We start from the raw sequence: 22,695 nt of genomic DNA, 5'->3' as shown, positions 1-22,695 counted from the left end.
CATCCACTTCCTTGATATAGAAATTACACCAAAATCGGGCTATCTGGCTACCACAGTCTTTCGAAAAAAACCAACTGATCGCAACTCCCTATTAGAATACTCCAGCTTTCATCTGAGGAGTCTTTGCGAAAACTTACCTTTTGGCCAGTTTTTGCGATATAGGCGCAATTGTTCGACTACACAGGAGTACGATGTACAGTCACACGCACTCACAGACCAAGACCACCTATTAGAACGCGGATATCCCAAGAAAACTGTGAGAACAGCAAGGAAACGTGCAAGAAATATCCCTCGGGATATAACCTTGAAACAAAAAACACGACCAGCCGGAGAAAAAACGATTACGGCAGTCTTTAGTTATTCTAATAAAATCAACCTTATCAAAAGGGAAATCATCAAACTGTGGCCGATACTTAATGTAGGACCAGTTATTTTACCTGTACCACGGTTCGCTATGAAAAAAAGAAAAAACCTAAGGGACATTCTGATACATTCATATACACCGGCCGTGGAGACCATCGGGCAGACAACCCTATGGAATAATACAGCTCCACAGGGACATACACCATGTGGTCAGTGTAATGTATGTACACTTACTAAACGCACAAAAACCCTAGACCTAGGTTTGAAGACACCGTGGAAACAAATTGCTTTAACCAACTGCAATACATCTAATGTAATTTATATGATAAATTGCCCTTGTGATAAGAGATATATTGGCATGACCACGAGGCCAATTAAGAAACGTATCCAAGAGCACTTATCATGCATTAGGACCCACTGTGAAAATGCACCAATGGTTGATCACTTTACTAGGCTGAACCATCAGGCCACTGAAATCGAGATGACAATCGTAGAAAAAGTGAAATGTCCAAGAAGAGGAGGGGATATGAGCCACATCCTCTTAAAAAGTGAACAAAAATGGGTGTTCCGCTTGAAAACAGACAAGGTTGGTCTGAATGAGAGTAATATCTGGCCATGATTACTTAAGTCATTCCCTAAGTTCCAAAAAATCACATTTACAGTGGGGCTGTTGCTGATTGGATAATGATATGTGAGACTACCTTACCACACTGCAGATACCACGTGACACACCCCTAAGGTACCTCTCGATCCTTCATGGATGCCATACAATTATCATGACATGGGCAGACACTGTTATCAATGATTTATACTGGCTATACATATAGACCTTTCTGTATGAAGCACATTGCAATGAACTATATAACACTTTGTGTCCTGCCCAATTTTTGACACATTGAAACCATCTCTTTCTCTTATTGATAAAAGGTAGGCCATTGAGAGACACAGCACACATTAGTATACCACTGTGTCTGACTTGGTCTCAATGAGCCCACCTCATTTCCTGGCTTTCACGTGATTTAAGTAATATAGTCACTAAACAGAAAGACAATATTACTATTCGTCTGCTGTTGCATTATCACCAAATATCGGGACCTCCACCCCGAGATTGCTCCGTTGGCTTCACTGGCCGTGTGCACCAACTAAGTCTGCCTGACTTCCGGGCCGACCGCGCGCACAGACAGACGCGCACAAGTGACATGCCTGAGCATGTCACGTGATACGGAAATTAAGCATTCATAAAACTGTGAGCGCAACACAGTCGTGTTCGTGCTCCCTTTTGCCGTCATCTCGAATACGGCGTTCGCTTAGGAAGGTGTATGCAAGTAAGTTTTGGGGACCCACTGGGCCTGCTACAATCCATACGAATGGGATTTTGTTTTACTGAGTGCAGGGAACTCGCTCCTGTGAATGAGTGAGGATCCTTATGCCCTTAACTTTGTTTGTTTTTGTTTTGTGTGGGTTTTCCTCCCCATACCCTTCAAAACCCATTAGAAGTACTGATCCACAATTGATATCATGATCAGATAGCTGTGGACATTTGCACAGTTTCAATCTAGTGCCCTAAATACTTCTATAACTTTACATTCACTTACATATCAGAAGCATGGGGACTGGCCAGTCATGTTGTGCCTCTGCTTGAGGTGTATATACCCTATTTACTGATCTAAAGGGAACCAAACACAGGGGTATGACCATTGAATTAATACTTAGCATGTAGAATGCTGTGTCCTCAATCTTTGTTGCAGTTGTTATAAATGCAATACAATGAGGACATTGACAGTTACACACTATGATTGAAGAAAGAAGTGGTGTTCTAACAGTCTTTGTTTGTACAGATGACTAACACGTATTTATGTGTCTATTTATAATCCAGTGCATGGAATTTAGCAGCCTCATAGTGACTGTGGTTTACTATCTTTTGATCCCACAGGCTCCCTCCCAGACTGTTCCAGTCCTATGACACCTACGCCAAGGTGGTAAAGTACTATTCCATCTACCGTATTTCGTTTCTCATAAACTGGCTTCCGAAGTACAAAGTATACCAGCTTTGAGGAATTTAAGACTGTCCTGATGAATGTGGCTTTATCAAAGTTATGCCACTGAAACCGGTTGACGGTGTTTCCTACACTTAAAAAGGAGAAAATTAACCTATTGTTGAGAATTTGAGCAAACCTTTTTACATTGTTCTACTTCCCCTTGGTAAAAACTAGTCTTAGATGGGAAGTAGTGATTGTATTGTCTTTGTGTTCTAGGAAAAGGAACGTTTCCTTTGTCCTTGTATTTGTGTCGTTTTAACCCTAGCAATCCAGGGTCAGTGTGACAATCTATGAGTTATTAAAGAATTTGTTATCCCATTAGATGCCCCACGAGTGTTTAAAAAGGAATAACACAATTTTGACCTTCCCTGGTGCGCTTTTCTTTTCACTTTAGTCTCTTCCAATCCATATCCATCTGGAAGAGAGTGGTATAGGACTTACAAGGCTGTTTTAGATACGATAGAAATTGGTAATTTCACTCTTATTCTGTCACTATTAGACAGGCGTTGTAACACCGCAACCTAGTTCAGAGTGCACATTAGGCAGGGATAGCCTATCTTTCGCTCTATCCTACTATCTTCCGTCACAGCCTTGACTCTACTCTAGCTAGAATTAGCTCAAATTGTTGCCCACACCACAGGTTTTGGCTTTGCCAACTTACTAATCCTGGGTTCCAATTGGCTGCTAATAGCTCACAACACAGATGTGTTTTGCCTGCTTATTGTGTGAACGTAATCTACTAAGGGCAATACCCTGTTAACTTTATATAATTCGCCCTCTTGTCTAGTAACAAAAAGAATATAAGACCTGCAGGGACAGCCTTCTCACACAGGACCCCACAGGACCTCAAATATTACACATGTATTGCACTACAGCCTTCACAGCTAACAATGCAAACTCTGATGCCATAGGTTTTTAGGGCAATCCATGTGACTTGTACAGCACCTGAACAAATGCTTGAGCCTAAATCGACTCCCTGACAGTTGGGCTACTTTCAGACCTCTCTGTAACCAAAAGCAATAGCCTTGGTGTTGAACATGGGCAGTGTAAATGGTATTACTCAATTGGGGGTAAGGTCTACTTGTGAGTTTATGCATGTGCAGAACTAACCAATCTATTTTTCATCGATCTATCATGTTTGACAGGTGGGCAACATACAGAAGACACATATAGAAGAGGCAGTGTACAAAAACAGAGATAGGACACTAATCCCAATTCCTATACTAGGCATGAAACAATACAGTAGTCTAATATTTATATTTGTTTAATGTAAATAAAGGCCCAATTTGATGTGTTACTAGTGGAACGTTCATTGGGGTATCCCCCAATCATGGGATTCATCTGGATGAATTCATAGGTTGTGTGCTGCACTCTGTCATGCTCGTCTCCTGCTCTATTTGTACTGCGGTGATAGGGGTGGAACCAGATGAGCAGCGCAGACACTCAGCATCTTGTCAATATCCACCTGTGTTGACTTGTCCAGTTCTGGCTTCACTTGCCTTCCCAAACACAGGCTTTTCATGGGTTTCAGACTGTCTTCTTTTATTCCTGCAGTTTAAAGGATGCATTGTATGATCACATTTAGGTATATATCTCACCATTTGCCAAAGAATATATTGGTGCAGGGTTTGACACCAAGTTAGAGACCGTCAATTTGAGAGCAATATTTCAACCTCAGTCTTTGTTGGTAACAAAAGACAGACGATATACATACCTACAACTTTATAAACATGTGAGAAATACCCTGCATCTTAGGTACTGCCATTTTCAGTTCTTCTCTAATGTCCAGCTTGTCCCTAGTCTATACACTATAAAAGTCTGACCTGATAAATCTCTTCTACAATATGATGATTTATGCGTGCAGTATAAAAGAGAAATAACATTACATAGTGGGAATTTGGTGAAAAAAGAATCACACCGTAGCAGTGTGATGCCACATTCTGAAAGTCAAACAGAAAACAAGCACATGGACAAAATTCCAACATCCTACCAATAATATGCTAGGGAAGCTACATTGTAAAATTATTTGGATGTTTTTGAAAAAGTTTGATTATTTGTTAAAAACTCTTAAATATCCTTTTGAATATTCAGCATATATGTTAGAAGTTTTACATATTTGTCATATTTGATTAAAAAGTTCTTTGGTAGAAAAGGTTATATAAATAACCTTAAAAATGTAACTTTTTAATCAAATATAACATGACAAATATGTAAAACCTCCAACATACATGCCGAAAATGCTTTACGAAGTGCCAACATCAAGACATAACCACCTGCCTTTCCTTACCTGTTATCCCAAATACTGCAACTACTACATTTGAGCATTTCTTTTTCATTGCCTTAAAAGCTGCATCTGTTTAGAGTTGCTCTGGCTTTTTGAAGGATTTTGACTCTTTTGTACCCGTTTCATTTTCGTTTTTTTGAAAGGGGGCATTGGCAATTTTTGATGGGGATTTTTAGTTATGCTCTACCCCTTTTCTGTTGTTATTGAGAAATGTGTTTCCATCTTGACTGTCAAAAATAAAGAAGTTAAATCAGAATACAAATTGAACTGTTGGAAAACAAACTAAATAAATGTGAAAGCTCTTAGGATGCCTTTAATGAGAAATGGTACATGAAATTGCTTCTTGATGGAAAAAAGTAACGATTCCTAATTTGTAGTCAATTGAGCATGACTGCTGCTAGACAAGAAGCACATCATATGGATCAGTTGCTGACTCTCTGAGGACATCAGCAGCTTCTATAGCGATGTTGAGGTATACCACTTCAATAATGAGTGAGCTAATCACCAGTGGTTTCACAGGATTTATCAAGTTGTTTAGTTATTCACATCAACATTAGCATGGTGAAGCTGAGTGGAAGTGCAAGAGCTCTTCTATGGCATTAGCCTGTGGAATGACTTCTAGCTGTAGAAAATAACTACTAATGTGGAGCTCCTTTGCGTTAGCTATCTGCTAACTAACTGATACTTATCTCATCCTTCTGATAGTTCTCATTCCATTCATGACTTTTTCTATAGGACTTTGGAACACTCACTCTGTTTGCAGCAATGTCCACTCTACTCCTAATGTATTTTTCCAACTCCACCATTAATTTCTTTGACTTACTGACACTTGTATCCCTTCACTAAATACTGTTATCCTTGGTGCTTTTTTTTCTTCCCTTACTCTGTTTCCTCTCACTCCTCACTGCTCTGGCATTGGGGGCCACACTGGTATCGTATTCCACATCTCTTTGTCCCTTATTCCCCCCTCTGAATCTTCCCTCTTGCCCCACCTATGAATATCATTTTAATTCCTTCTCTAAATCACATCCATGGCCTTTCTAATATTGCTCACCCTAGATTCTTTTTGCTCCTTTATTTTTTCCATTGGACATTATGATTTATCTTCTAAGTGATTTCAATCTCCATCTTTCCATCTTTCCATAATTCATTCTTCTTACTTTCTCCCTGTACTTGAAACTGATAATGTTCATCAAATATCTTCTCCTCCCCTCATGTTGCAGGATTATCTCTGGATCTTGTCTTGTGTTTGTCAGAAACTCACGGCCTTCATTACGCCCACATGGTAAGAATAAAGGCAGGGTGGTATCAGGGATTGTGGGTGGAACGTTTCTGGGTCGCTGCCACCTTTGTCCCCATTGCAGATGTACTTGGTGTAGGGGTACAAGGTGTGCAGGACTCAGAAAACCAGGAAGACTACGCTTCCCAGCAGCCCCGGGCCTGAAACTGCAGTTCCAGCAGCCCAGGAAACGCCCAGGACAACATGCGACACAACGCGCATGCGCGAAGAAGCTACCGCGCATGCGCGATCCCAGAAAGCTTGTCCGTGCTCGACTCAGCTGCCGAGAGGACGCATCTCACGGAGCTCCAGCGAAGCTTCTCGCGGAGCCGCCCTCGCCCCTGGACACACCATCAGGCCCCGCGATGTCAAAGGTAAGTACCCTGCCTGCTTTTTAAAGTTAACCAGAGGGAAGTGTGCACTGGAAAGAGACTCCGCTTACCACTGACTTTTGAGGAAACTTACTCTGCGGGGGAGATACGCGAAAGTTTGCGAACTAACTAACCCACTAAACTTGCATGTGACATGCATTCGCCAGTTGCGGGTGCAAAACGTAGCAGTATACTCGCCTGTTGCGGGTCATTCTATGCTGTATTCGCAGTAGCGAGCACTAGTGAAAAGCCACAAGGCGTGAAAGGGCAAAGCTAATTTTCTCCCTTTTTGTCAGGAGTGAGCCGCTACCAACAACGACCAGCTCGTTTCGCAACGCACAGTCTGAGGAGCCGGCGGGCGGAAGAAGCGCACTGGAACACTCCAGAACACTAGAGCTAAGTGCATTATGTGTCAGAATATATGTTTTACTTGTGGTGTTCCGTAACAAGGGGCAGACGTTATTTGCATATTAAAGCCCGATAGACTATTGTGTTTACAGAAAATCCCAAAACTGGGGCAAACTTGTGAAGGTGAACAAGTGCTGGGTTCCAGTTTGAGGGTAAAGCATGCATGTGGTAAGAATGCATGACTGAATGAATGCCCAAGGAGTTACATAGGCAACTACCAAGGAGAAGGTAGTCCAGGCTCAGAAGGTCAGAGTCTGGGAACAACTCAACCCTAAAAACCCCTCCCTATCCATAACAGCTCCCTAACCCTCAATCCGGTTATCCTACCATCCCGAAACCCATCCAATCCGTGGACCCTAACCCTCTTTCCCCGTGGGGGTCGCGGTGACCTGTGCTTCAGCTAATCCAGGCGCCAAGACCGTCAGGGGGAGGTAGGAGTTCTTGCTACTTCCGCATTGGGACGGACTTCGCCTTGACAGTGTTCTCTTCTGTCTCTCCCCTTGCCACCTATTCTTCCGTACACTATTCACCTTATGTCCTTTTCCTTCTCCTATTATTCCCAATACCACCACTTTTAACCACTGTGGCTTAAGAGCCTTGATCTATTCTGTTTTTTTCCCCTCTTTCTTCTTTAGATAATTGTTGCTAACTTTGAGTTGATTCTGCTACTTCTAACCCTGTCCCTTCCTCTATTAATAATGCTTCCTATCCCTTAAGACCTTTGTTTCCCTCACGAAAACCACCCCAACCTTGACCTACACCTACTATACTCCTTTCATCTGTCCTCTGTTGTGCAGTGCGACATTGAAAATGTCCCAGTTTCTTGTTGATATTAAATCTCTTTCTTCTTTATGTACTCTCTATACACTCTCTTTGACTTGCAGTAAAAAGACAGTATTACTCTAATCTCATCCTTACAATTTCTTCTCATCTTGGCTGTCTTTTCCAGCTGCTAAACCAAATAATGTTATCCTCTTCATCTGCCCCTGCTCTTTCTCCCTTACCTCTACCCACTTTGCAAACTACATTGCCTCTAAAGTGTCCCTTTTTTGCTCTCCCTTCTCTTCTTGTTTGTTTGTTTGTTTGTTTATTCATTTGTTAAGCGCACCAGACTTGTAAGTAAAAGGGCGCAACGACAAGGAACTGCAAGGCTTACATGGTTACGTATACACAGGTTACAGAATTTACATATAGCAAAATGAACAATTTTTGCAAGATTACAGGATATATACAATATGAACAATAGGACTGAGGTAAAGGTACATGCACTGAAGATGTAGAGCTTGTGTGGTTACATATACATAGGCTGCAGTATTTACATACAGAAAGATTATAGCAGGATATGCTGTTTCTTAATTACATGATAGTGTCCTCAGGGAGAGGGTGGTGGGAAGCTAAGGATTAGTGGCAGTGATGTGTTTTATTAAGTTTTTCCTGAAGAGTAGATATGATTGGTCAACTCTCAATTCTTATACTGCCTCTTCCCGTTTTTCTCCTGTTTCTCCTTTTTTTGACCTCTTTTTCTATTTTCTTACTTACTCTGATGTTGCCTTCTTTTTATCTTGTGCTCATCCCACTGCATCTCATTTTGACCCCATCCCATACTTTCTTATACCCAAGGTCTATCATTCTCTTCTTCCTTTTTCAACTTCTCTCTGTAATAGCTCCCTGCCTACTGCAACATTTCCCACTGAGATTAAACATGGCATTGTTATTCCTATTCTCAAAAAGACTTCTCTCGATCCATCACTCCAGTCTAATTTCCGCCTTATCTCCTTTTCCTATTTCTCTCAAAAGTCCTTGAGCAGGCGGTTTGTACCACAATGGCATCGTTCCTTGATAGCCATTTCTTTCTTACCTCTTCATCAATATGTTTTGTCCATTTCATTGTACTGAAACTGCTTGATTGTACGTTAATTCTTTACCCTCTGTGTCTCTCATAACCCTCCTCAATTGCTCTTTTTGATCTTTCAGCAGCTTTTGATATTGTTGGTCTGGGTCTTCAGTGATTTTATTCTTACCTTTCCGATCAAAGCTCCGTTATTCATTAGTCTGCTATCAATCCTTGTTATAATCTTTCATGCCATTTTTATGCTGATGATTAACTGATCTTTTCTTCTTTATCAGACTCAATTCATTCTACACTTTCTGCAATGTCTTCTGGCCATCCACTCATGGGTGTCCACTCATTCTCTTCATCTTAATTCCTCTAAAACTGAAGTATCACTCTTTCCTGCTTCAACTACTCATCTGACTACTATGTCATCTCTTGCTTTTACTTCTTCTCAACAGTTTTTCTCTTCCTCTGCACAGAGTCTCTGTGTTAACTTTGATTCTACACTTTCTCCCTTCACAATTCTAATACTGCTTACTCCTCTTGCGTTTGTCTCTACGATATATATATTACACCCGCCCTTTTCTCTCAGTCTGTGCAGCAAGCCTCTTATTTCTTCTTTTATATTCTCCCAACTTGACTACTATTCTGCTCTCCTGGTCGGTCTTCCTGCCTACCGACACGCTCTACTTCATTGTGTTTATAATTCCTGTGTTTGTGTTTTTTGTGTTTGTCCTTGTGATTCCATAAATGCATTGCTTGCTTCTCTCTCCTGTCTCCCTTTTGATGTCATTCCTCAGAAGTGGGGAGATCCTTGAATTTTGGACTGGGATAGACATGGATGATTTCAGGATAGATCTGGGGGTCGTGCCAAAGGTCTTCTATTATGGGCAGCATGACCTTATATTTTACCCATCTCCTTTCCCCAATATGCCACCTTGGGTGCTACCCATCCATCTCATTAAACAATTGTACAATGCCAGAATCATTACCCATACTTTTGGCATGTTTACTTCCTTATGTCATCCTCCTATATATATATGTAACTACCTATCTAGACCTTTTAAAAGACATGTCCCATCCATTGGGATGACCCTGGGCAACCATGCCCACAATATGCTCAGGATAGCCCGAGTACATCTGAAGCCCCTTACACTCCCAAACTTTAACCATGTACTTCACAAGACAAAAAATCTCCACTCTTCCATCTCCTGCTTACACACCTTCTCGTGATCCGCATCAAGTTTCACTTAAATACATTTACTTTCTTCTCTTTTAGCTCACAATATTCCAGTTAATTAATTCACTGCAGAATAGGCTCGTGCTGTCCCTGGTAAGGACTCAATTCACATCAACTCGGATAAGTGCTTTTAGATTACTCAAGTGGTGAGCTGGCGCAGTATTCAAATAAAGAATAATATTAATATTAATAATAATAATAATAATATGGGGAGATCAACTGGTTCCTGTGCATAGGATCGGAGGAATCCTCCTAATAGGAAGTAAGAGGGTTCTGAATAATGAGTGGTCTATAGAGGAAAATGTAAGTCACTCCAATTTTTGAGAATGCAATTCAAATCACTAGGAGTTCCCTGCCTTTATGTATTCCTTTGGGGGCTTCTTCAGTAAATGTTGAAGATGATGTACTGACTGATGCTTTGGAACAACCTTGGAACAGGAGCCCCTGACACAAGGCATAGATTACCAGAGGGTTTTTTGACTACTCCTCTCCTCTTCTGCTCACTCATCACACACCCACACAGCTCGAGGGAACGTATGAGCATTTCTGCACAAGAAGATGCTTGGAGAGGGACATAAAAAGTATTCTGCTTGGCACTGAAGACATGGAAATAGGAGAGTAGTATCTCTGCTCCTGCCATACATTACCTTGGGCAGCCTTCTGACATGCACCAAGATCAAGTGGCAAACAACAAATGCACTAAGGCTTTGAAACTGGGTCCCTTACAAAAATCATATAAAATGGATGCATTGATGACACGGTGAGGCTTTAAGACCTAGGCAGAAGATGCCTCTTGCTCCAAAGGTCTGTCTGCTATATGTTTGGAAGGAGGTGCAATATGTCGAAAGTGGTCACTCATATATGTTTCTATCCAATCCCCTATAGTGAAGGAAGAATTGAGAGAGACCGAATGAGCTTTGATGAATCTAGTGAAATTATCCCCAAAACCCTGATAGGGGCCTCCTCTCATGTGGCCAGGGAAAGGCAGCCGCTACCTGATCCTGACCCTGGGGGTGGTATTATGAGGAAGGATCACATGGGAGGGTACTCCTACCAGAGGGAATTGGAGACATCTTTGACTCATTACTTCCCTATTCTCCCTGAAACATTGATATTGTAAAGTAGAGCTGATCAAGGTAACTTCTATACATATAATATCTTCTAACTTAATGAACATTGAGTTGAACAATCAAACAGAAATGACTAGAACTAAAACACTTAGATCCATTACGGACTACAAAATGCACAATGCCAGTGGTACTGGGACAAGGAAGAGGGGCCAGGAGTTAATGAAGATCACAAATGCCATTGAGGAGAATGCGTTTTTAGGAGGAAAGGCACCTGAGCGGGCCATTTAAATCTGAAAGTGTACCACAGCTGTGTAGAGGTGGGAGAAGTGGAAGAGGAAGAGAAGGAGCAGCAGAGGCAGTAGAGAAAGACATTCAAGTGATTGTAGTGGTTGAAGCTGCAGGTGAAACATTCATGCCAAGCAGCAGGTGTGCAGAACGGCAAAGAAGTGGGTGTATCGGTGACTGTAAGGAAAATGGCAGAGCGGGGAAGCTGTGGTCGCAGGGAGTGGAGCAGCAGAGGCTCCCTAAGAGAGCGACCAGGACGGCAAGAGAACTTGAGAGGTCACTGCAACACAGAGACGTCGAGAAGGAGAACCTTTGGGCCAAAGATGCTGAAGCTGCCAACAGTAACCGGTGAGCCTCAGATGAGAAAGTGTTTTCTGCGCCCATAATTAAGTTAAGGGGAGCTAAGGAGCAAAGTGAAAGGAGGAGGGGGAGGTAAAAGAAGTTCATCGTATGCCTGAATAAACCCCTGGACTGCCTAAATATAAAAGGTCGCAATTCTCCATTTATGAGAAGTCAACTTGGGGAAACCTGTAACCGCATAGCCAACAGCCAAGAAAACATAAAAAAGAAGGCAAATAGGGCATAATTCTCCATTTATGAGAAGTCAACTTGGGGAAAACTATAACCTGCATTGCCAACAGCCAAGAAATCATAAAGAAGAAGAAGGCAAAAAGGGCGCAATTCTCCATTTATGAGATGTCAACTTGGGGAAACTTGTATCCCACATTGTCAACAGCACAAACATATATTACCGAGAGATTAAAGGTCAACAAGGGTGCAATTCTCCTTTCCTGAGACACCAGTTTGGGGAAATGTGTAACTCATATTGCCACTAAGAGGAGAGCGACTGTAGCAGTAGGAGTTTTATTCCTGGCAGGAGAGTGAACCAGGGAAGCAACCATTTGTAGTTAGTCCTGGCAGGCGAGTACACCAGGAGAAAAACAGTTGCTTTGAAGGAATGTGGTTGTGGTAAAAAGGTGTTGTGGAATTAGTAACTTTATTATGCTGACTAACTCTTACATCAACACAGGTAGTTGCTATCCTGACCAAAGTATTCCATTGAAAGAATAAGTTGTGATAAAGACATTGTGTGGAGGAATACAATTGCCTTGGTTTATGAACTAGTGTTTTGTGAAAGAAACATGTACTTTATCCAGTGGAAGGACGCAGTGAATGGAAAATACCTTTTTGTTGAATATCGAACTAAACACAACTTTGTTGAATTTGAACTGTTACAAAGGTATTCTTGAATTGTTCCAGGGGAAGGGAGCCCAACCCTGGCCACAGGGAGTACTTTCTATACTTTATACTTTTGAACCTTTGCCATTTTGGGTTGAACTGAAGACAGACAAATATTCCTTGTAGACTTTTATTGTATGTATTAGTGTGAGGGTCGGATACGTTTTGGACAATAGGTCATCTTTCTTTAGTTTTATAGTTTGTTAGGTAGCGACATTCTTGCTAGGATAGGTAAAGATTAATAAAGTTACTCACCTTAGTGACTACATTACTCCTAGTCCATAGTCCCCTTTCCTCCATACTTGTGGGACATTCCGTCCTTTGGGACGGGACCAGAGCATTTTTTTCCAAAAAGCATCAAAAATTGAAAATGTGTGTCCTTCTTTTTTTTTTTTTACACGGGATACTGCACGTGGCCGTAACCCTGTGCTCCTGAGTTCTGCCCCACACATTGCCCTTCAGTCCTATCGCCAGGTCTGTGACCAATTACGCAATAATAGAGGATACTTATTAGAGGGGACAGCAGGCGGGCGTATGGAGGAAAGGGGACTATGAACTAGGAGTAAGGTAGTCACTACGGTGAGAAACTTTGTTATACTCCTACGTCCTGTCCCCTTTCCTCCATGCTTGTGGGAGGTTCCAAAGTACTCCTCACAGGTAAATACGGGTGGATGGAAAATAATTCTTGAAAAATATTTTTAAGAACAGCCTAACTGAATTGAGCATCGGCCTTGGAGCTCAGGTCCAAGCAATAATGCTTACAAAAAGCTGATGGGGAGGCCCACGGAGCCGTCTTGACAATGGTCTCCCAGGGAACATACTTTTGGAAGGCAACAGCAGCCGCTTTGCCACGCACAAGATGGGCATGAATGCCCTTCGGAGGTTGAAGGCCCTGAATGGTATAGGCCTTTGAGCTACAGGAGGCAATCCACCGGGAGATAGTAGCTTTTGAAGCGGGTTTCCCTTTCAGGTCTCCAAACGTAACACAGAGTTGGGAGGAGCCCCTGAGTTCAGTTGTTCTGTCCAGATAGAACTTCAGAGCTTGTCTGACATCTAGATTGTGTAATACTCTCACAGCATCTGATGCCGGGTTTGGGAAAAAGACAGGTGAGGATATAGACTGATTCAAATTAAAATCTATCACTACCTTAGGAAGGAAAGAAGGATGAGTGCGGAGCCCAACCTTATTCTTATGAAAGGTAAGGAACAAATGTTGCACAGACAAGGCTTGAAGCTCGCTTACACACCTTGCAGAGGTCACTCCAATCAAAAAGGCAACCTTCCAACAAAGGTACTTCAGATCCGTCGTGGCCATAGGCTCAAATGGCTTATGGCATAAGGCGGTCAAAGCCACATTTAAATCGCACTTTGGGTGATGATTGCCTACAGGTGGAAAAAGATTTAATAAACCTGCGAAATGCCTTTTAATGGCTGGATTCGTCAAAGAAAAGGAACAGGCATCAGTGGATAGGTAGGCAGCAATAGCCGACAAGTAAGTCCTACTGGATAGGACATGGATGCCGAAGCAGCCAGATGAGAAATGAACGAAAGGACGGTGTGAATTGTAGCATGTCTGGGGTCTAATTTTTTAGCTAAATACCAGTGACAAAACCGGAGCCACTTCCTCCTATACTGAGACCTTGTAGAAGGCTTCCTGCCACTTGGATAATGCGCATATTGTCTTCAGACAGGTTAAACTGTGCTAGGGATTTGAATTCAGGCACCAGGCCACCAAGCGGAATGATTGTGGGGAGGGGTGCCACATCTGCTGATCGCACTGATCTTAGGACATATCGACAGATGCTGAAGTTCTGAAAACCAGAATCTGCTGGACACCAAGGAGCTATGAATGGGAGAGAGCAATTCGAAGCGTTCCTGAGCGTGCAGAGTGACAGATGAAGCAGAGAAAGAGGCGGGAAGGCATATGCCTTCATGTTGTGCCACGGGATCTCGAGAGCATCCCCTAGAGAAGAGGCCCCAAGATCGTTTCTGGATGCATAAAGAGGCAGTTTCCTGTTTGTGGCAGTCGCAAAAAGGTCCACTTCTGGAGTGCCCCATTGGCGAAAGATGCTAGAGAGGGCTTCCAAGTTCATTTCCCACTCGTAGCTGGCCACTGTCTGCTGGCTGAGTGAGTATGCCGTCACATTGAGTTGCCCCGGGGTGTGTACCGCCAGCAGCCAAATGCTGTACTGGAGGGCCCATTCCCACATCTGAATGACAAGGTCCACAAGAGGTGGTGACTTGGTACCACCCTGCTTGTTGATGTAAAACATGGATACCGAGTTGTCTGTGCGACGTGGACCACCCGGTTCGAGATGGATGGTTGGAACGCTTTCAGCGCCAGAAAAACAGCCAGGAATTCCAAATAATTTATATGAAACTGCCTGTCCTGCAGTGTCCATAGATCGAAAACCTGGAGATGATCCAGAGTTGCTCCCTACCCTAGGAGGGAGGAGTCTGTGGTAATCGTCACTTGTGGGCTGGGCTCTGGAAAGGAGACCCCTACTGTGAGATTACTGGTCGAGGACCACCATAGAAGGTCCGCCATCATGCAGGAAGGAACTGGGATCATCTTGGAATCTGAGTCTGAAGCCTCAGACCAAGAGCTCCGAAGAGCCAGCTGAGTACGCCTCACTTTGAGATGCGCAAGAGGAAGAGCAAGTGCACACAAAGCCATGAGGCCAAGAAGTCTCTGGAACCACCAAGCCGTCATGTGCTCTGACTGGATGAAGAGCTAACATGTGGCGAATAGAGCCGCAATCCTGTCCGCCATCAAATACACCCACGAGTCGATCGTGTTCCAACGAAAACCCAGGAAGATCTGGTCTTGGGAGACCGTCATGGAAGATTTCCGCCAGTTCACTAAAAGCCAGAGGCGGAACAGGAGCTGAAGGAGAGACTGGAGATTGCTCAATGCCACCTGTGGACAAGGGCTGCATAGGAGCCAATTGTCCAAATACGGATATACATGAACGCCCTGTAGCCGAAGGTAAGCTGCGATAACCAACATCATCTTCGTAAAGACATGCAGCGCCAAGCTGAGACCAAACGGGAACACATGGAACTGGAAATGCTCCCCTCCCAGGGACAACTGCAGATACTTTTGATGCGGCCCTCATATCAGGATGTGCATATACGCGTCCTGAAGGTCCACAACACTGAGCCAGTCGTCCTTCCGAAGAGAGGACTTTATTTGGCAGGGTGTGATCGTCTTGAATTTCTTTTGGGGAAGAGAAAGATTGAACTGGGAAAGGTTGAGGATGGTGCGCAGGCCAGCCTGGTCGAGTTTGGACACTGTGAACAGTCGAGAGTAGAAGCCCTCCCCTTGCTCCCCGGGGGGAACAGGTTCCACCGCCCTGAGGTCTAGAAGCTTCTGTACCTCAGCTCTGAGGGAAGGTGTGCCGATCTGTTGGGAGGGAGGATTGAAGAGTGGGGTAGGAGGAGGGGCAAGTGAAAGCCCACCCGAGCGATGGACAAAACCCACTGATCGTCGGTGATGTTCTGCCACGCCTCCAGATGAGACGAGATTCGTCCTCCCACTGGAGTCTCGTGCGACCGACAAAAAGTATAATTTTGGCGATTTGTCGGCCGGTAGACTACCTGCTCCTAGGGAGGAGGCTAAAGGCCGAGAGAAAAACCGACCACGTTGTTGTTTTCGACGGGTACCACCCACCGGAGGGTCAGTTCTGTGTCATTTTCGTTACTGTAGAACAGATGTTTAAAACATAGATTATTTTACAATAAAACTATGTTGCCTAAACTGTAATTAGCTTATTTCTTCACATAAACAGAATTTTAAGACTAATCTCAGAAATAGAAATTATTTTTTGGCAGGCGCATTTGAATGTTAAAGAACACATATTAAGATGTATTTATGAAAAAGCTTGTTAAGAAGGATTTCCAGGTTAGAGGTTGTTTTGCTGAAGTCTCATCATGAAAACCTAGGTGCTTCTGGACTTCTTTGATGTTATGGAGGCACAAATGATTCTTGACAGCAAATTAATAATTTACCATGAACAAGTGTGACCAAATTAGTACTGCTCTGCAGGAGTGCAGGGATGAGTGATGGATAAGACTCCTACCCAGCCCCACACTACTACTGAGCCAACAGTGATTCTAATCCAGTTTCCGTGTTTTAATCATGGCAATTTTCACCACAGCTCTTTTCACCATGGTGTTTTCCCCTTGGCCGCTGTTGGCGATCATTATTTTTTTTTTAATGGGTGTTTCAGTAGGGGTTTTGGGGGTGGTGGTGCGATGGTGGGGGTGGGTTAGATGGGGGTTAAGTGGGTAGGATCCCCACAATCAGAATTAATGAATACATTAAAAAAAATCATCAAAAACAGCCATGGTGAAAACACCACAGTGAAAATAGTGCAAAAACTACTGCGATTAAAGCATGTGAAACCTAATCATAAACGTGAAACAGGCGCAGCCTGACAGGCATACCTCATTCGCTTAAAGGGTAGCGCAGCCCAGAGGCAGGATATACACTTCAGGAGGGGTGTGAGCTGGCACATCAGCAAACTAAGCAGCAATAGTACTGGGGTACAAAAATAAAATTTCCAACCAAAGGTCTTTAAAGATAAGATATGTTAATTAAACTAGAAAATACACACAACTAATAAAACACTAATGACCCACGCCTGTAAGGAAAATACAGTGAATGCAGACTTTGGAATAAAGGGGCACTCTGGGTTTGACGACAGGGGTGCACAGGCAATGATTTTGCAGCAATTGTCCAAAGTTATTGAAGATGCCATTTAAAATGTAGAAAGAGTGTCGTCTTGCAAGTCACTCAAAGATCCCTGAAGATGTACTCCGGAAACCTGTGCGGTCGGGGGGCTTTGGCTTCCCTAATGTTGCTTTGTACCATAGAGCCTTTACCATGTGCGCCCTAAATTTTTAGTTGAGGGAAGACACTGCTAGTTGCCCAAATTGGGTTTCCATAGAGAAAGCTTCTGTTAGCCCTGTCCTCCTAGATTGCCTTCTCAGTATGGATAAAAATGGACTAACGATCAGACCCCACCTTTTGTTAAATACGTTTTGAAGGAGTGGACAAAGTGTTGCGAGAGTTCCGGGGTAAAATACCTCTTGAGCTTAGATTCTTCTATTTGGAAGAACCCGGTTATTCTATTCGATAACCATACCCTCTCATGGTGCACTTGTGAATCTGCAGGTATCTGGAGATTGGGCAGATTCATAATGGAGTTTCAATGCTCACATATGAGTTCCTGAGGTTCACATTTAAGTTGCGCCTGTCTGCTTTTCAAAGTTTTTGAGATTCTTTTTTCACCCCTGAATGCTTCTTAACATGATGTCCCCCCTTTATTGCATTTATCCAAAAGTGTGACTCTTTCAGATTCATCTCTGTGCAAACTCCTCATCCCGACTGATGCTAATGCTGCTTCTGATCATGGTAGGGTAATATGGAGTACATATTGGGGTTTTGTTCTTTCAGATGGTGATTGGAAATGCATCTGTGCAGGCCCATGTAAATACAGAATCAATCTAGATCTGAGATTCATTGAACAGCGGATTTTGCACTGTATTTATTGGACCCCTTTGAGAATGAAACGTTGTAAACTTGTTCAAGGTGGTACATGTTGGTGTTGTAAATCGAGCGTCGGAACAGGTGTGCATATGTTCTGGTCTTGTCCAAAAATTAAATGTTTTTGGTACGATGTCTTGCAGCGTATGGACCTTGTACTGGATTTATCGCTCCCCAGGTGGAGAGAGCTGGAGTGTTGGTCATGTTGGAGGTCTGTCTGCTACCTCTATTCTTGCCTGCAGTACCAGCATTCATCTACAAAAAAAAAATATTCCGGTTGCAGAGCGACGTGGAGTGAGCTGGAGTGTTGCTCGTGTTGGAGGCATGTCTGCTACTTCTATTCTTGCCTGAAGTACCAGCATTCACCTACGAAAACCTATTCCGGTCACAGAGCGATATGGATTGAGCTGGAGTGTTGGTCGTGTTGTTCCGGAGGCCGGCGTGCAGGAGAGCGACTTGAGAAGTCTGATGGAGCTGGCGCTAAGATTCTTCCCGATGCCAAGATCAAGATTGCAAATGAAAACGCAGGTGAGCGCTGGCCAGACTGCTTCTCCTAAATCCCACAGACCCCTCAAACTACAGCCTCCCCCTGGTCGCCAGGAATGAGTTGCGTGGGAACAAGGGGCGGAGACCGGGGCGCCCCTTAAAAAGATGCCCGTACTTGGTTGCAGGATGAAAAGCTTGGTCAAGACAGCAGACACCTCGTCACTAATCCACGGTCCCTCAAATCTGGCCTAAATGGGCACCCGAAGTGCACAAAGGTGCTGGACCGGCTCCCTTTAAGCAACACATCTGCTCTTGATTTGACTGATGCAGAGATTTTACAGAGCGAAGAAGCTCCCTCTTTGAGTCCTCGAGTCATTATTCGCCCAGTCGTCGAGTCACGGAACGTCAGGCTTGACAAAACCAGAGTCCTTGCTGCAAGGGACGAAGCCCGAGATCTAACATTAACCACCCTCCCCACTTCTGTGGCCTCACCTAGATGCTCGATCGAGATGGCCATGACAGATAAGATTGATTGTTTGCTTGTGTCTAAATCGTGGCAACCATCAAAAGGCGAGGTGGGAGCCTACTCCACCCATTTGGAAGTCACTGAGAATCCTACAACCAACTCTTGGATCCAACACCTTCAGTTGAGTCCCTCTGATATTGGCCCACTTAAAGCGACCTCTTCTCCTCCTGTGGACTGTGCCTTGCGCACCACACCTTTGCACTTGCCAACCCAGCCCAGGAAAAAATGTATGGACACAAGATCTCCTGTCCTGGCGGATGATACACAGGGGGATCAGTTCATCTCACATGATGAGGGACATTTATACCACAAGGACCATCAAAAATGAATCTCCTTTACAACAGACCAAGGGTTTGCCCATTCACCCCCCCCCCCCCAAAACCTGCAGGGTCTAACCCCGTTGACTCCTCCAGTGGATCCGGTATTTTCACTGAGTGCGATGAGCAACCCAAAACAAGGAGGGAACTTGTTTCTTAATCTCCATTGCAACATGATGGCAGCTCTACCCACTTCTCTTTCTCCTTTTTTGAAACATTACAAAGCTATGAATGAGACAAGCAGAGATCAAATTACTCTACTTGCCTTGATGCACTCTAAAACCATATACATCAAATCATTCATTACTTAAATGCATTCTAGAGTGGGCCAAGAAATTGTCTGCTCAAACAGGATCCAAAGAGAGAGCCAGGGAACCTTAGAACTCAAAAGAGCCAACAGAAAATACCCATTGAATTCAGTTCTAGACCTTCTCCAGTGGTTCAAAACAAGAAGGTTGACTCAAGCATGACATCCAAAGCCAATCAGTCTGGGAGGGGAACCGACGATTCTTCTAACGTCCACCCTAGATGCACCGACAAACCTTCACCCAAAGGCACAGACTCTGACTGGTTGACATTGTCAGACCTTAAGGTAGGAGAGATTCCTATTATCCTTAACCCGCCTAAGACTTCAGTGTGTGTCCTAGAAACTGGGAAGGTGATTGACCTCACTACTAACGAGCCGGCGTGTGCTACAACTCAGACTCGATTGCAGTTATCCATTTCTTCGACCAAATTCTTTACAACTACGGCACCCAATGCTTTCTCCATTTTCAGACAAAGGAAAAAAGAAAACTGAATAGGGTGAAAGACAGAGACATGGCACAAGATAAGAAACCTAAGCATTGAATAACGGCAAAAAACAATTTGCCCAAGGCGGTTGGTGTGATTACTCAGTCCTTTCCAGCCCTGCCCCCTGCCCTTATGTAAAAAATAGAACAACAGCGTTGTGTGTCACCACTTCTGAGCTGAAGCCTTTGTCTGTTCCTCCTGAGCTTCCACATCTAGAAAGACCGAAGTCCACTGTCTTGTTGGACAATACCTTCGAAGCTTGCCTAAATTAACTAAATTGCTCTACTTACAGCAAAGCGCTGTAGACAGACTCCAAAAATGAAAATTCTGCTCCTCAAGGTCTGCAGTTCCACACTCTGCAAACACTCCGCAAATGCTCAACTTCAAGTTGTGGTTAAATGTAGTCTGTATAAACACTGTAGACAGACTCAGCAAAGCGCTGTAGACAAACGGCAAAAATGAAAATTCTGCTCCTCAAGCTCTGCAGTTCCACACTCTGCAATAAAGAAAATAAATGAATGATTACTAAATAGCTTAGATAAAATACTTCACCGTTGGCACAGCTGCAAAGCACACCATCATTTCTCCAAGACTTTATTGGAAAGCTCCACACCAGGAAGGCAGAGAGATCGTCAAAGCACAGTGGGCCAGAAAACAGTGCGTCCACCCCTCCCAAGAAGCCTTCTCTGTCTGACTGCATGGATGCCTTTCATGTTTAAGCCATCCACAATTGCGTGATGGCATTCTCCAAGTTTCAACCTGTTGCCAATTGCCATAGATCATCGGCCGAATGACCCATGGTCACCTGAAGAGGTAAACTGTTCCCTTTCTCATGTGAGCGCGAGACACAGCATAACTTTCTTTCGGCTCCATTACGTAATCAGGCGCTAGCTGGCACCTTTATTCAAAACAATCCTTGAAGCACTGCAAACTAACATAGGCAAGAAAAACATGTTTTGTAAAGGAAGAATACAGACAATGTTCAGACTTCACATCAAAATGCAGATCACACTGAGGAAGAAAAATGTCCATTGCTGTTCAGGGCTCACCCAGAATGTACTCCACACAGACTCCATGTATTAGTCTAAAACATTACAATGTAAAATCATTACAGCGTCCTTCAGGTACATTCACATAGGAAAACCCCCACATGCTTTACAAGGATGATGTTTTGTAGAACCAGCTTTTTGATTGTATTTTTGTTAATATGTTCATTCAAACCATACAAGTCCGTTGTTGCTTTTTAGAATTAGGAAGTACCTTGAGTAAACTCGTTGCCCCCTCTGTAGGTTGGTGACCACATCAACAACACCCTTCTTTAACATCTGCTCTACCTCTTCATTCAACAATGAAAATATTTTGGCATCCTTCTCCGTGCCAGCATTAGGCAGGGAGGCCTGCTCTAAAGCTCCCAATCGGATGCCCTTCACCATGATCTAGCACCCAACGGCCCAAAATTATGGACTGCCAAGATGCTGAATGGTTGTCAAATATTCCTCCTACCAGGTTGGCGTTTGTGGCAGAAGACAGTGTCAGGCCTGCTTTGCAAGGTGGGACTGGGATCCCTTACCCAGTTTACCTCCTATGCAAGCCCTATGCAATGATCGAAAGGAGCTCTGGCCCCTCTGCGACTAATGTTACTCGAATAGGGTGTTTAGAGCATTAAAGAATGGGTAGTGCTCTGAAGAGGAGATGGCCACAACACGTTGGTAATGAGGGTGATGACATGAGATGCTTGGAAGACAAGGCAGCTGGTGCTCTTTCAGTTGAACAAGTCCTGTGCCTTATGCGGTTTTTCCTCTGGGAAGAAATTGAATAAACAGTGTACTTTTTCCCAAAGGTCCCTTTGTACAGCATGTCAGAACCCCTCTCGTATTCGAGGCACTGACTTCTAAGGATGTGGACTGAGTCATCCTCCACCCTCTGGCATGTAGCTTTCAAGACTCCTTGACCAAGGGTAGGGTGGATGAAGACCCTGGATTTGTAGATCCCTACCTAACTGCAGTAACCATTGCCATGTCTGGTTCCTGAAATATACCGCTGCCGAATCCAGAACTTTATACTTTTATCCAGCCAACTGGCCACCAGGGCTGTTGAGGCTGGCACCTTCAATACCTGCTGGCCCAAATTCCACACCTTAGGCATAAATGACACCAATATCAAAGATGTACATGCTCTATTCAGTTTTACAGTGAGAATGAAATCTTCTTCTTGAGGGCCCAGGTATTCCAAAATGCAATTGGCCTGTCGCTCTCATCAGTCACTAGGATGCCAGGTTGTCTGGAGGAGACTGTGATGGTGGGATATAATTAAATGTCACCATAGGGGTGGTTACCTTTTCCTAGGACAGCTCATGGCCTTCCTAGGCATCCTTCTCTGATTCTTCCTCTGAGTACACTGGGATCTATGGCCAAACTGTGGCACTCTGACCTGGTGCCACCCAGCCGGAATCTTACTATTGCAATACCTTGAATTTCTTATCCATAGAATTGAGTAAGGGAAATCCTTCAGCACCACTCACCAAAGTTTCAATGTGTCTTCTGGCGCCGCTGTCTTTCTGTCTCTCTGGGGAGAATCTGCTTGGCAATGATGAAAACCATCAACAGTAATG

At 43.7% G+C, this 22,695-nt stretch overlaps 1 protein-coding gene across 1 annotated transcript in view; it reads right to left on the bottom strand.

Moving 5' to 3' along the window:
• Positions 1 to 3,668: 3,668 nt before the first annotated feature.
• The window catches only part of C1PH16orf86 (chromosome 1p C16orf86 homolog), a 136,743-nt gene continuing 117,716 nt past the window's right edge, over positions 3,669 to 22,695 (bottom strand). Inside the window, exon 5 of the mRNA XM_069645588.1 lies at positions 3,669 to 3,950. Within this exon, the coding sequence (XP_069501689.1) occupies positions 3,796 to 3,950 (155 nt within the window). The 3' untranslated portion in view covers positions 3,669 to 3,795. The remainder of the gene's footprint in view (positions 3,951 to 22,695) is intronic.

Source organism: Ambystoma mexicanum, chromosome 1p, assembly GCF_040938575.1.
Source record: "Ambystoma mexicanum isolate Mex_15411 chromosome 1p, UKY_AmexF1_1, whole genome shotgun sequence".
In the NCBI taxonomy this organism is placed as follows: domain Eukaryota; kingdom Metazoa; phylum Chordata; class Amphibia; order Caudata; family Ambystomatidae; genus Ambystoma; species Ambystoma mexicanum.
The sequence above is the reverse complement of the archived record's forward strand: the minus strand, read 5'-3'. Positions and strand labels throughout refer to the sequence as shown.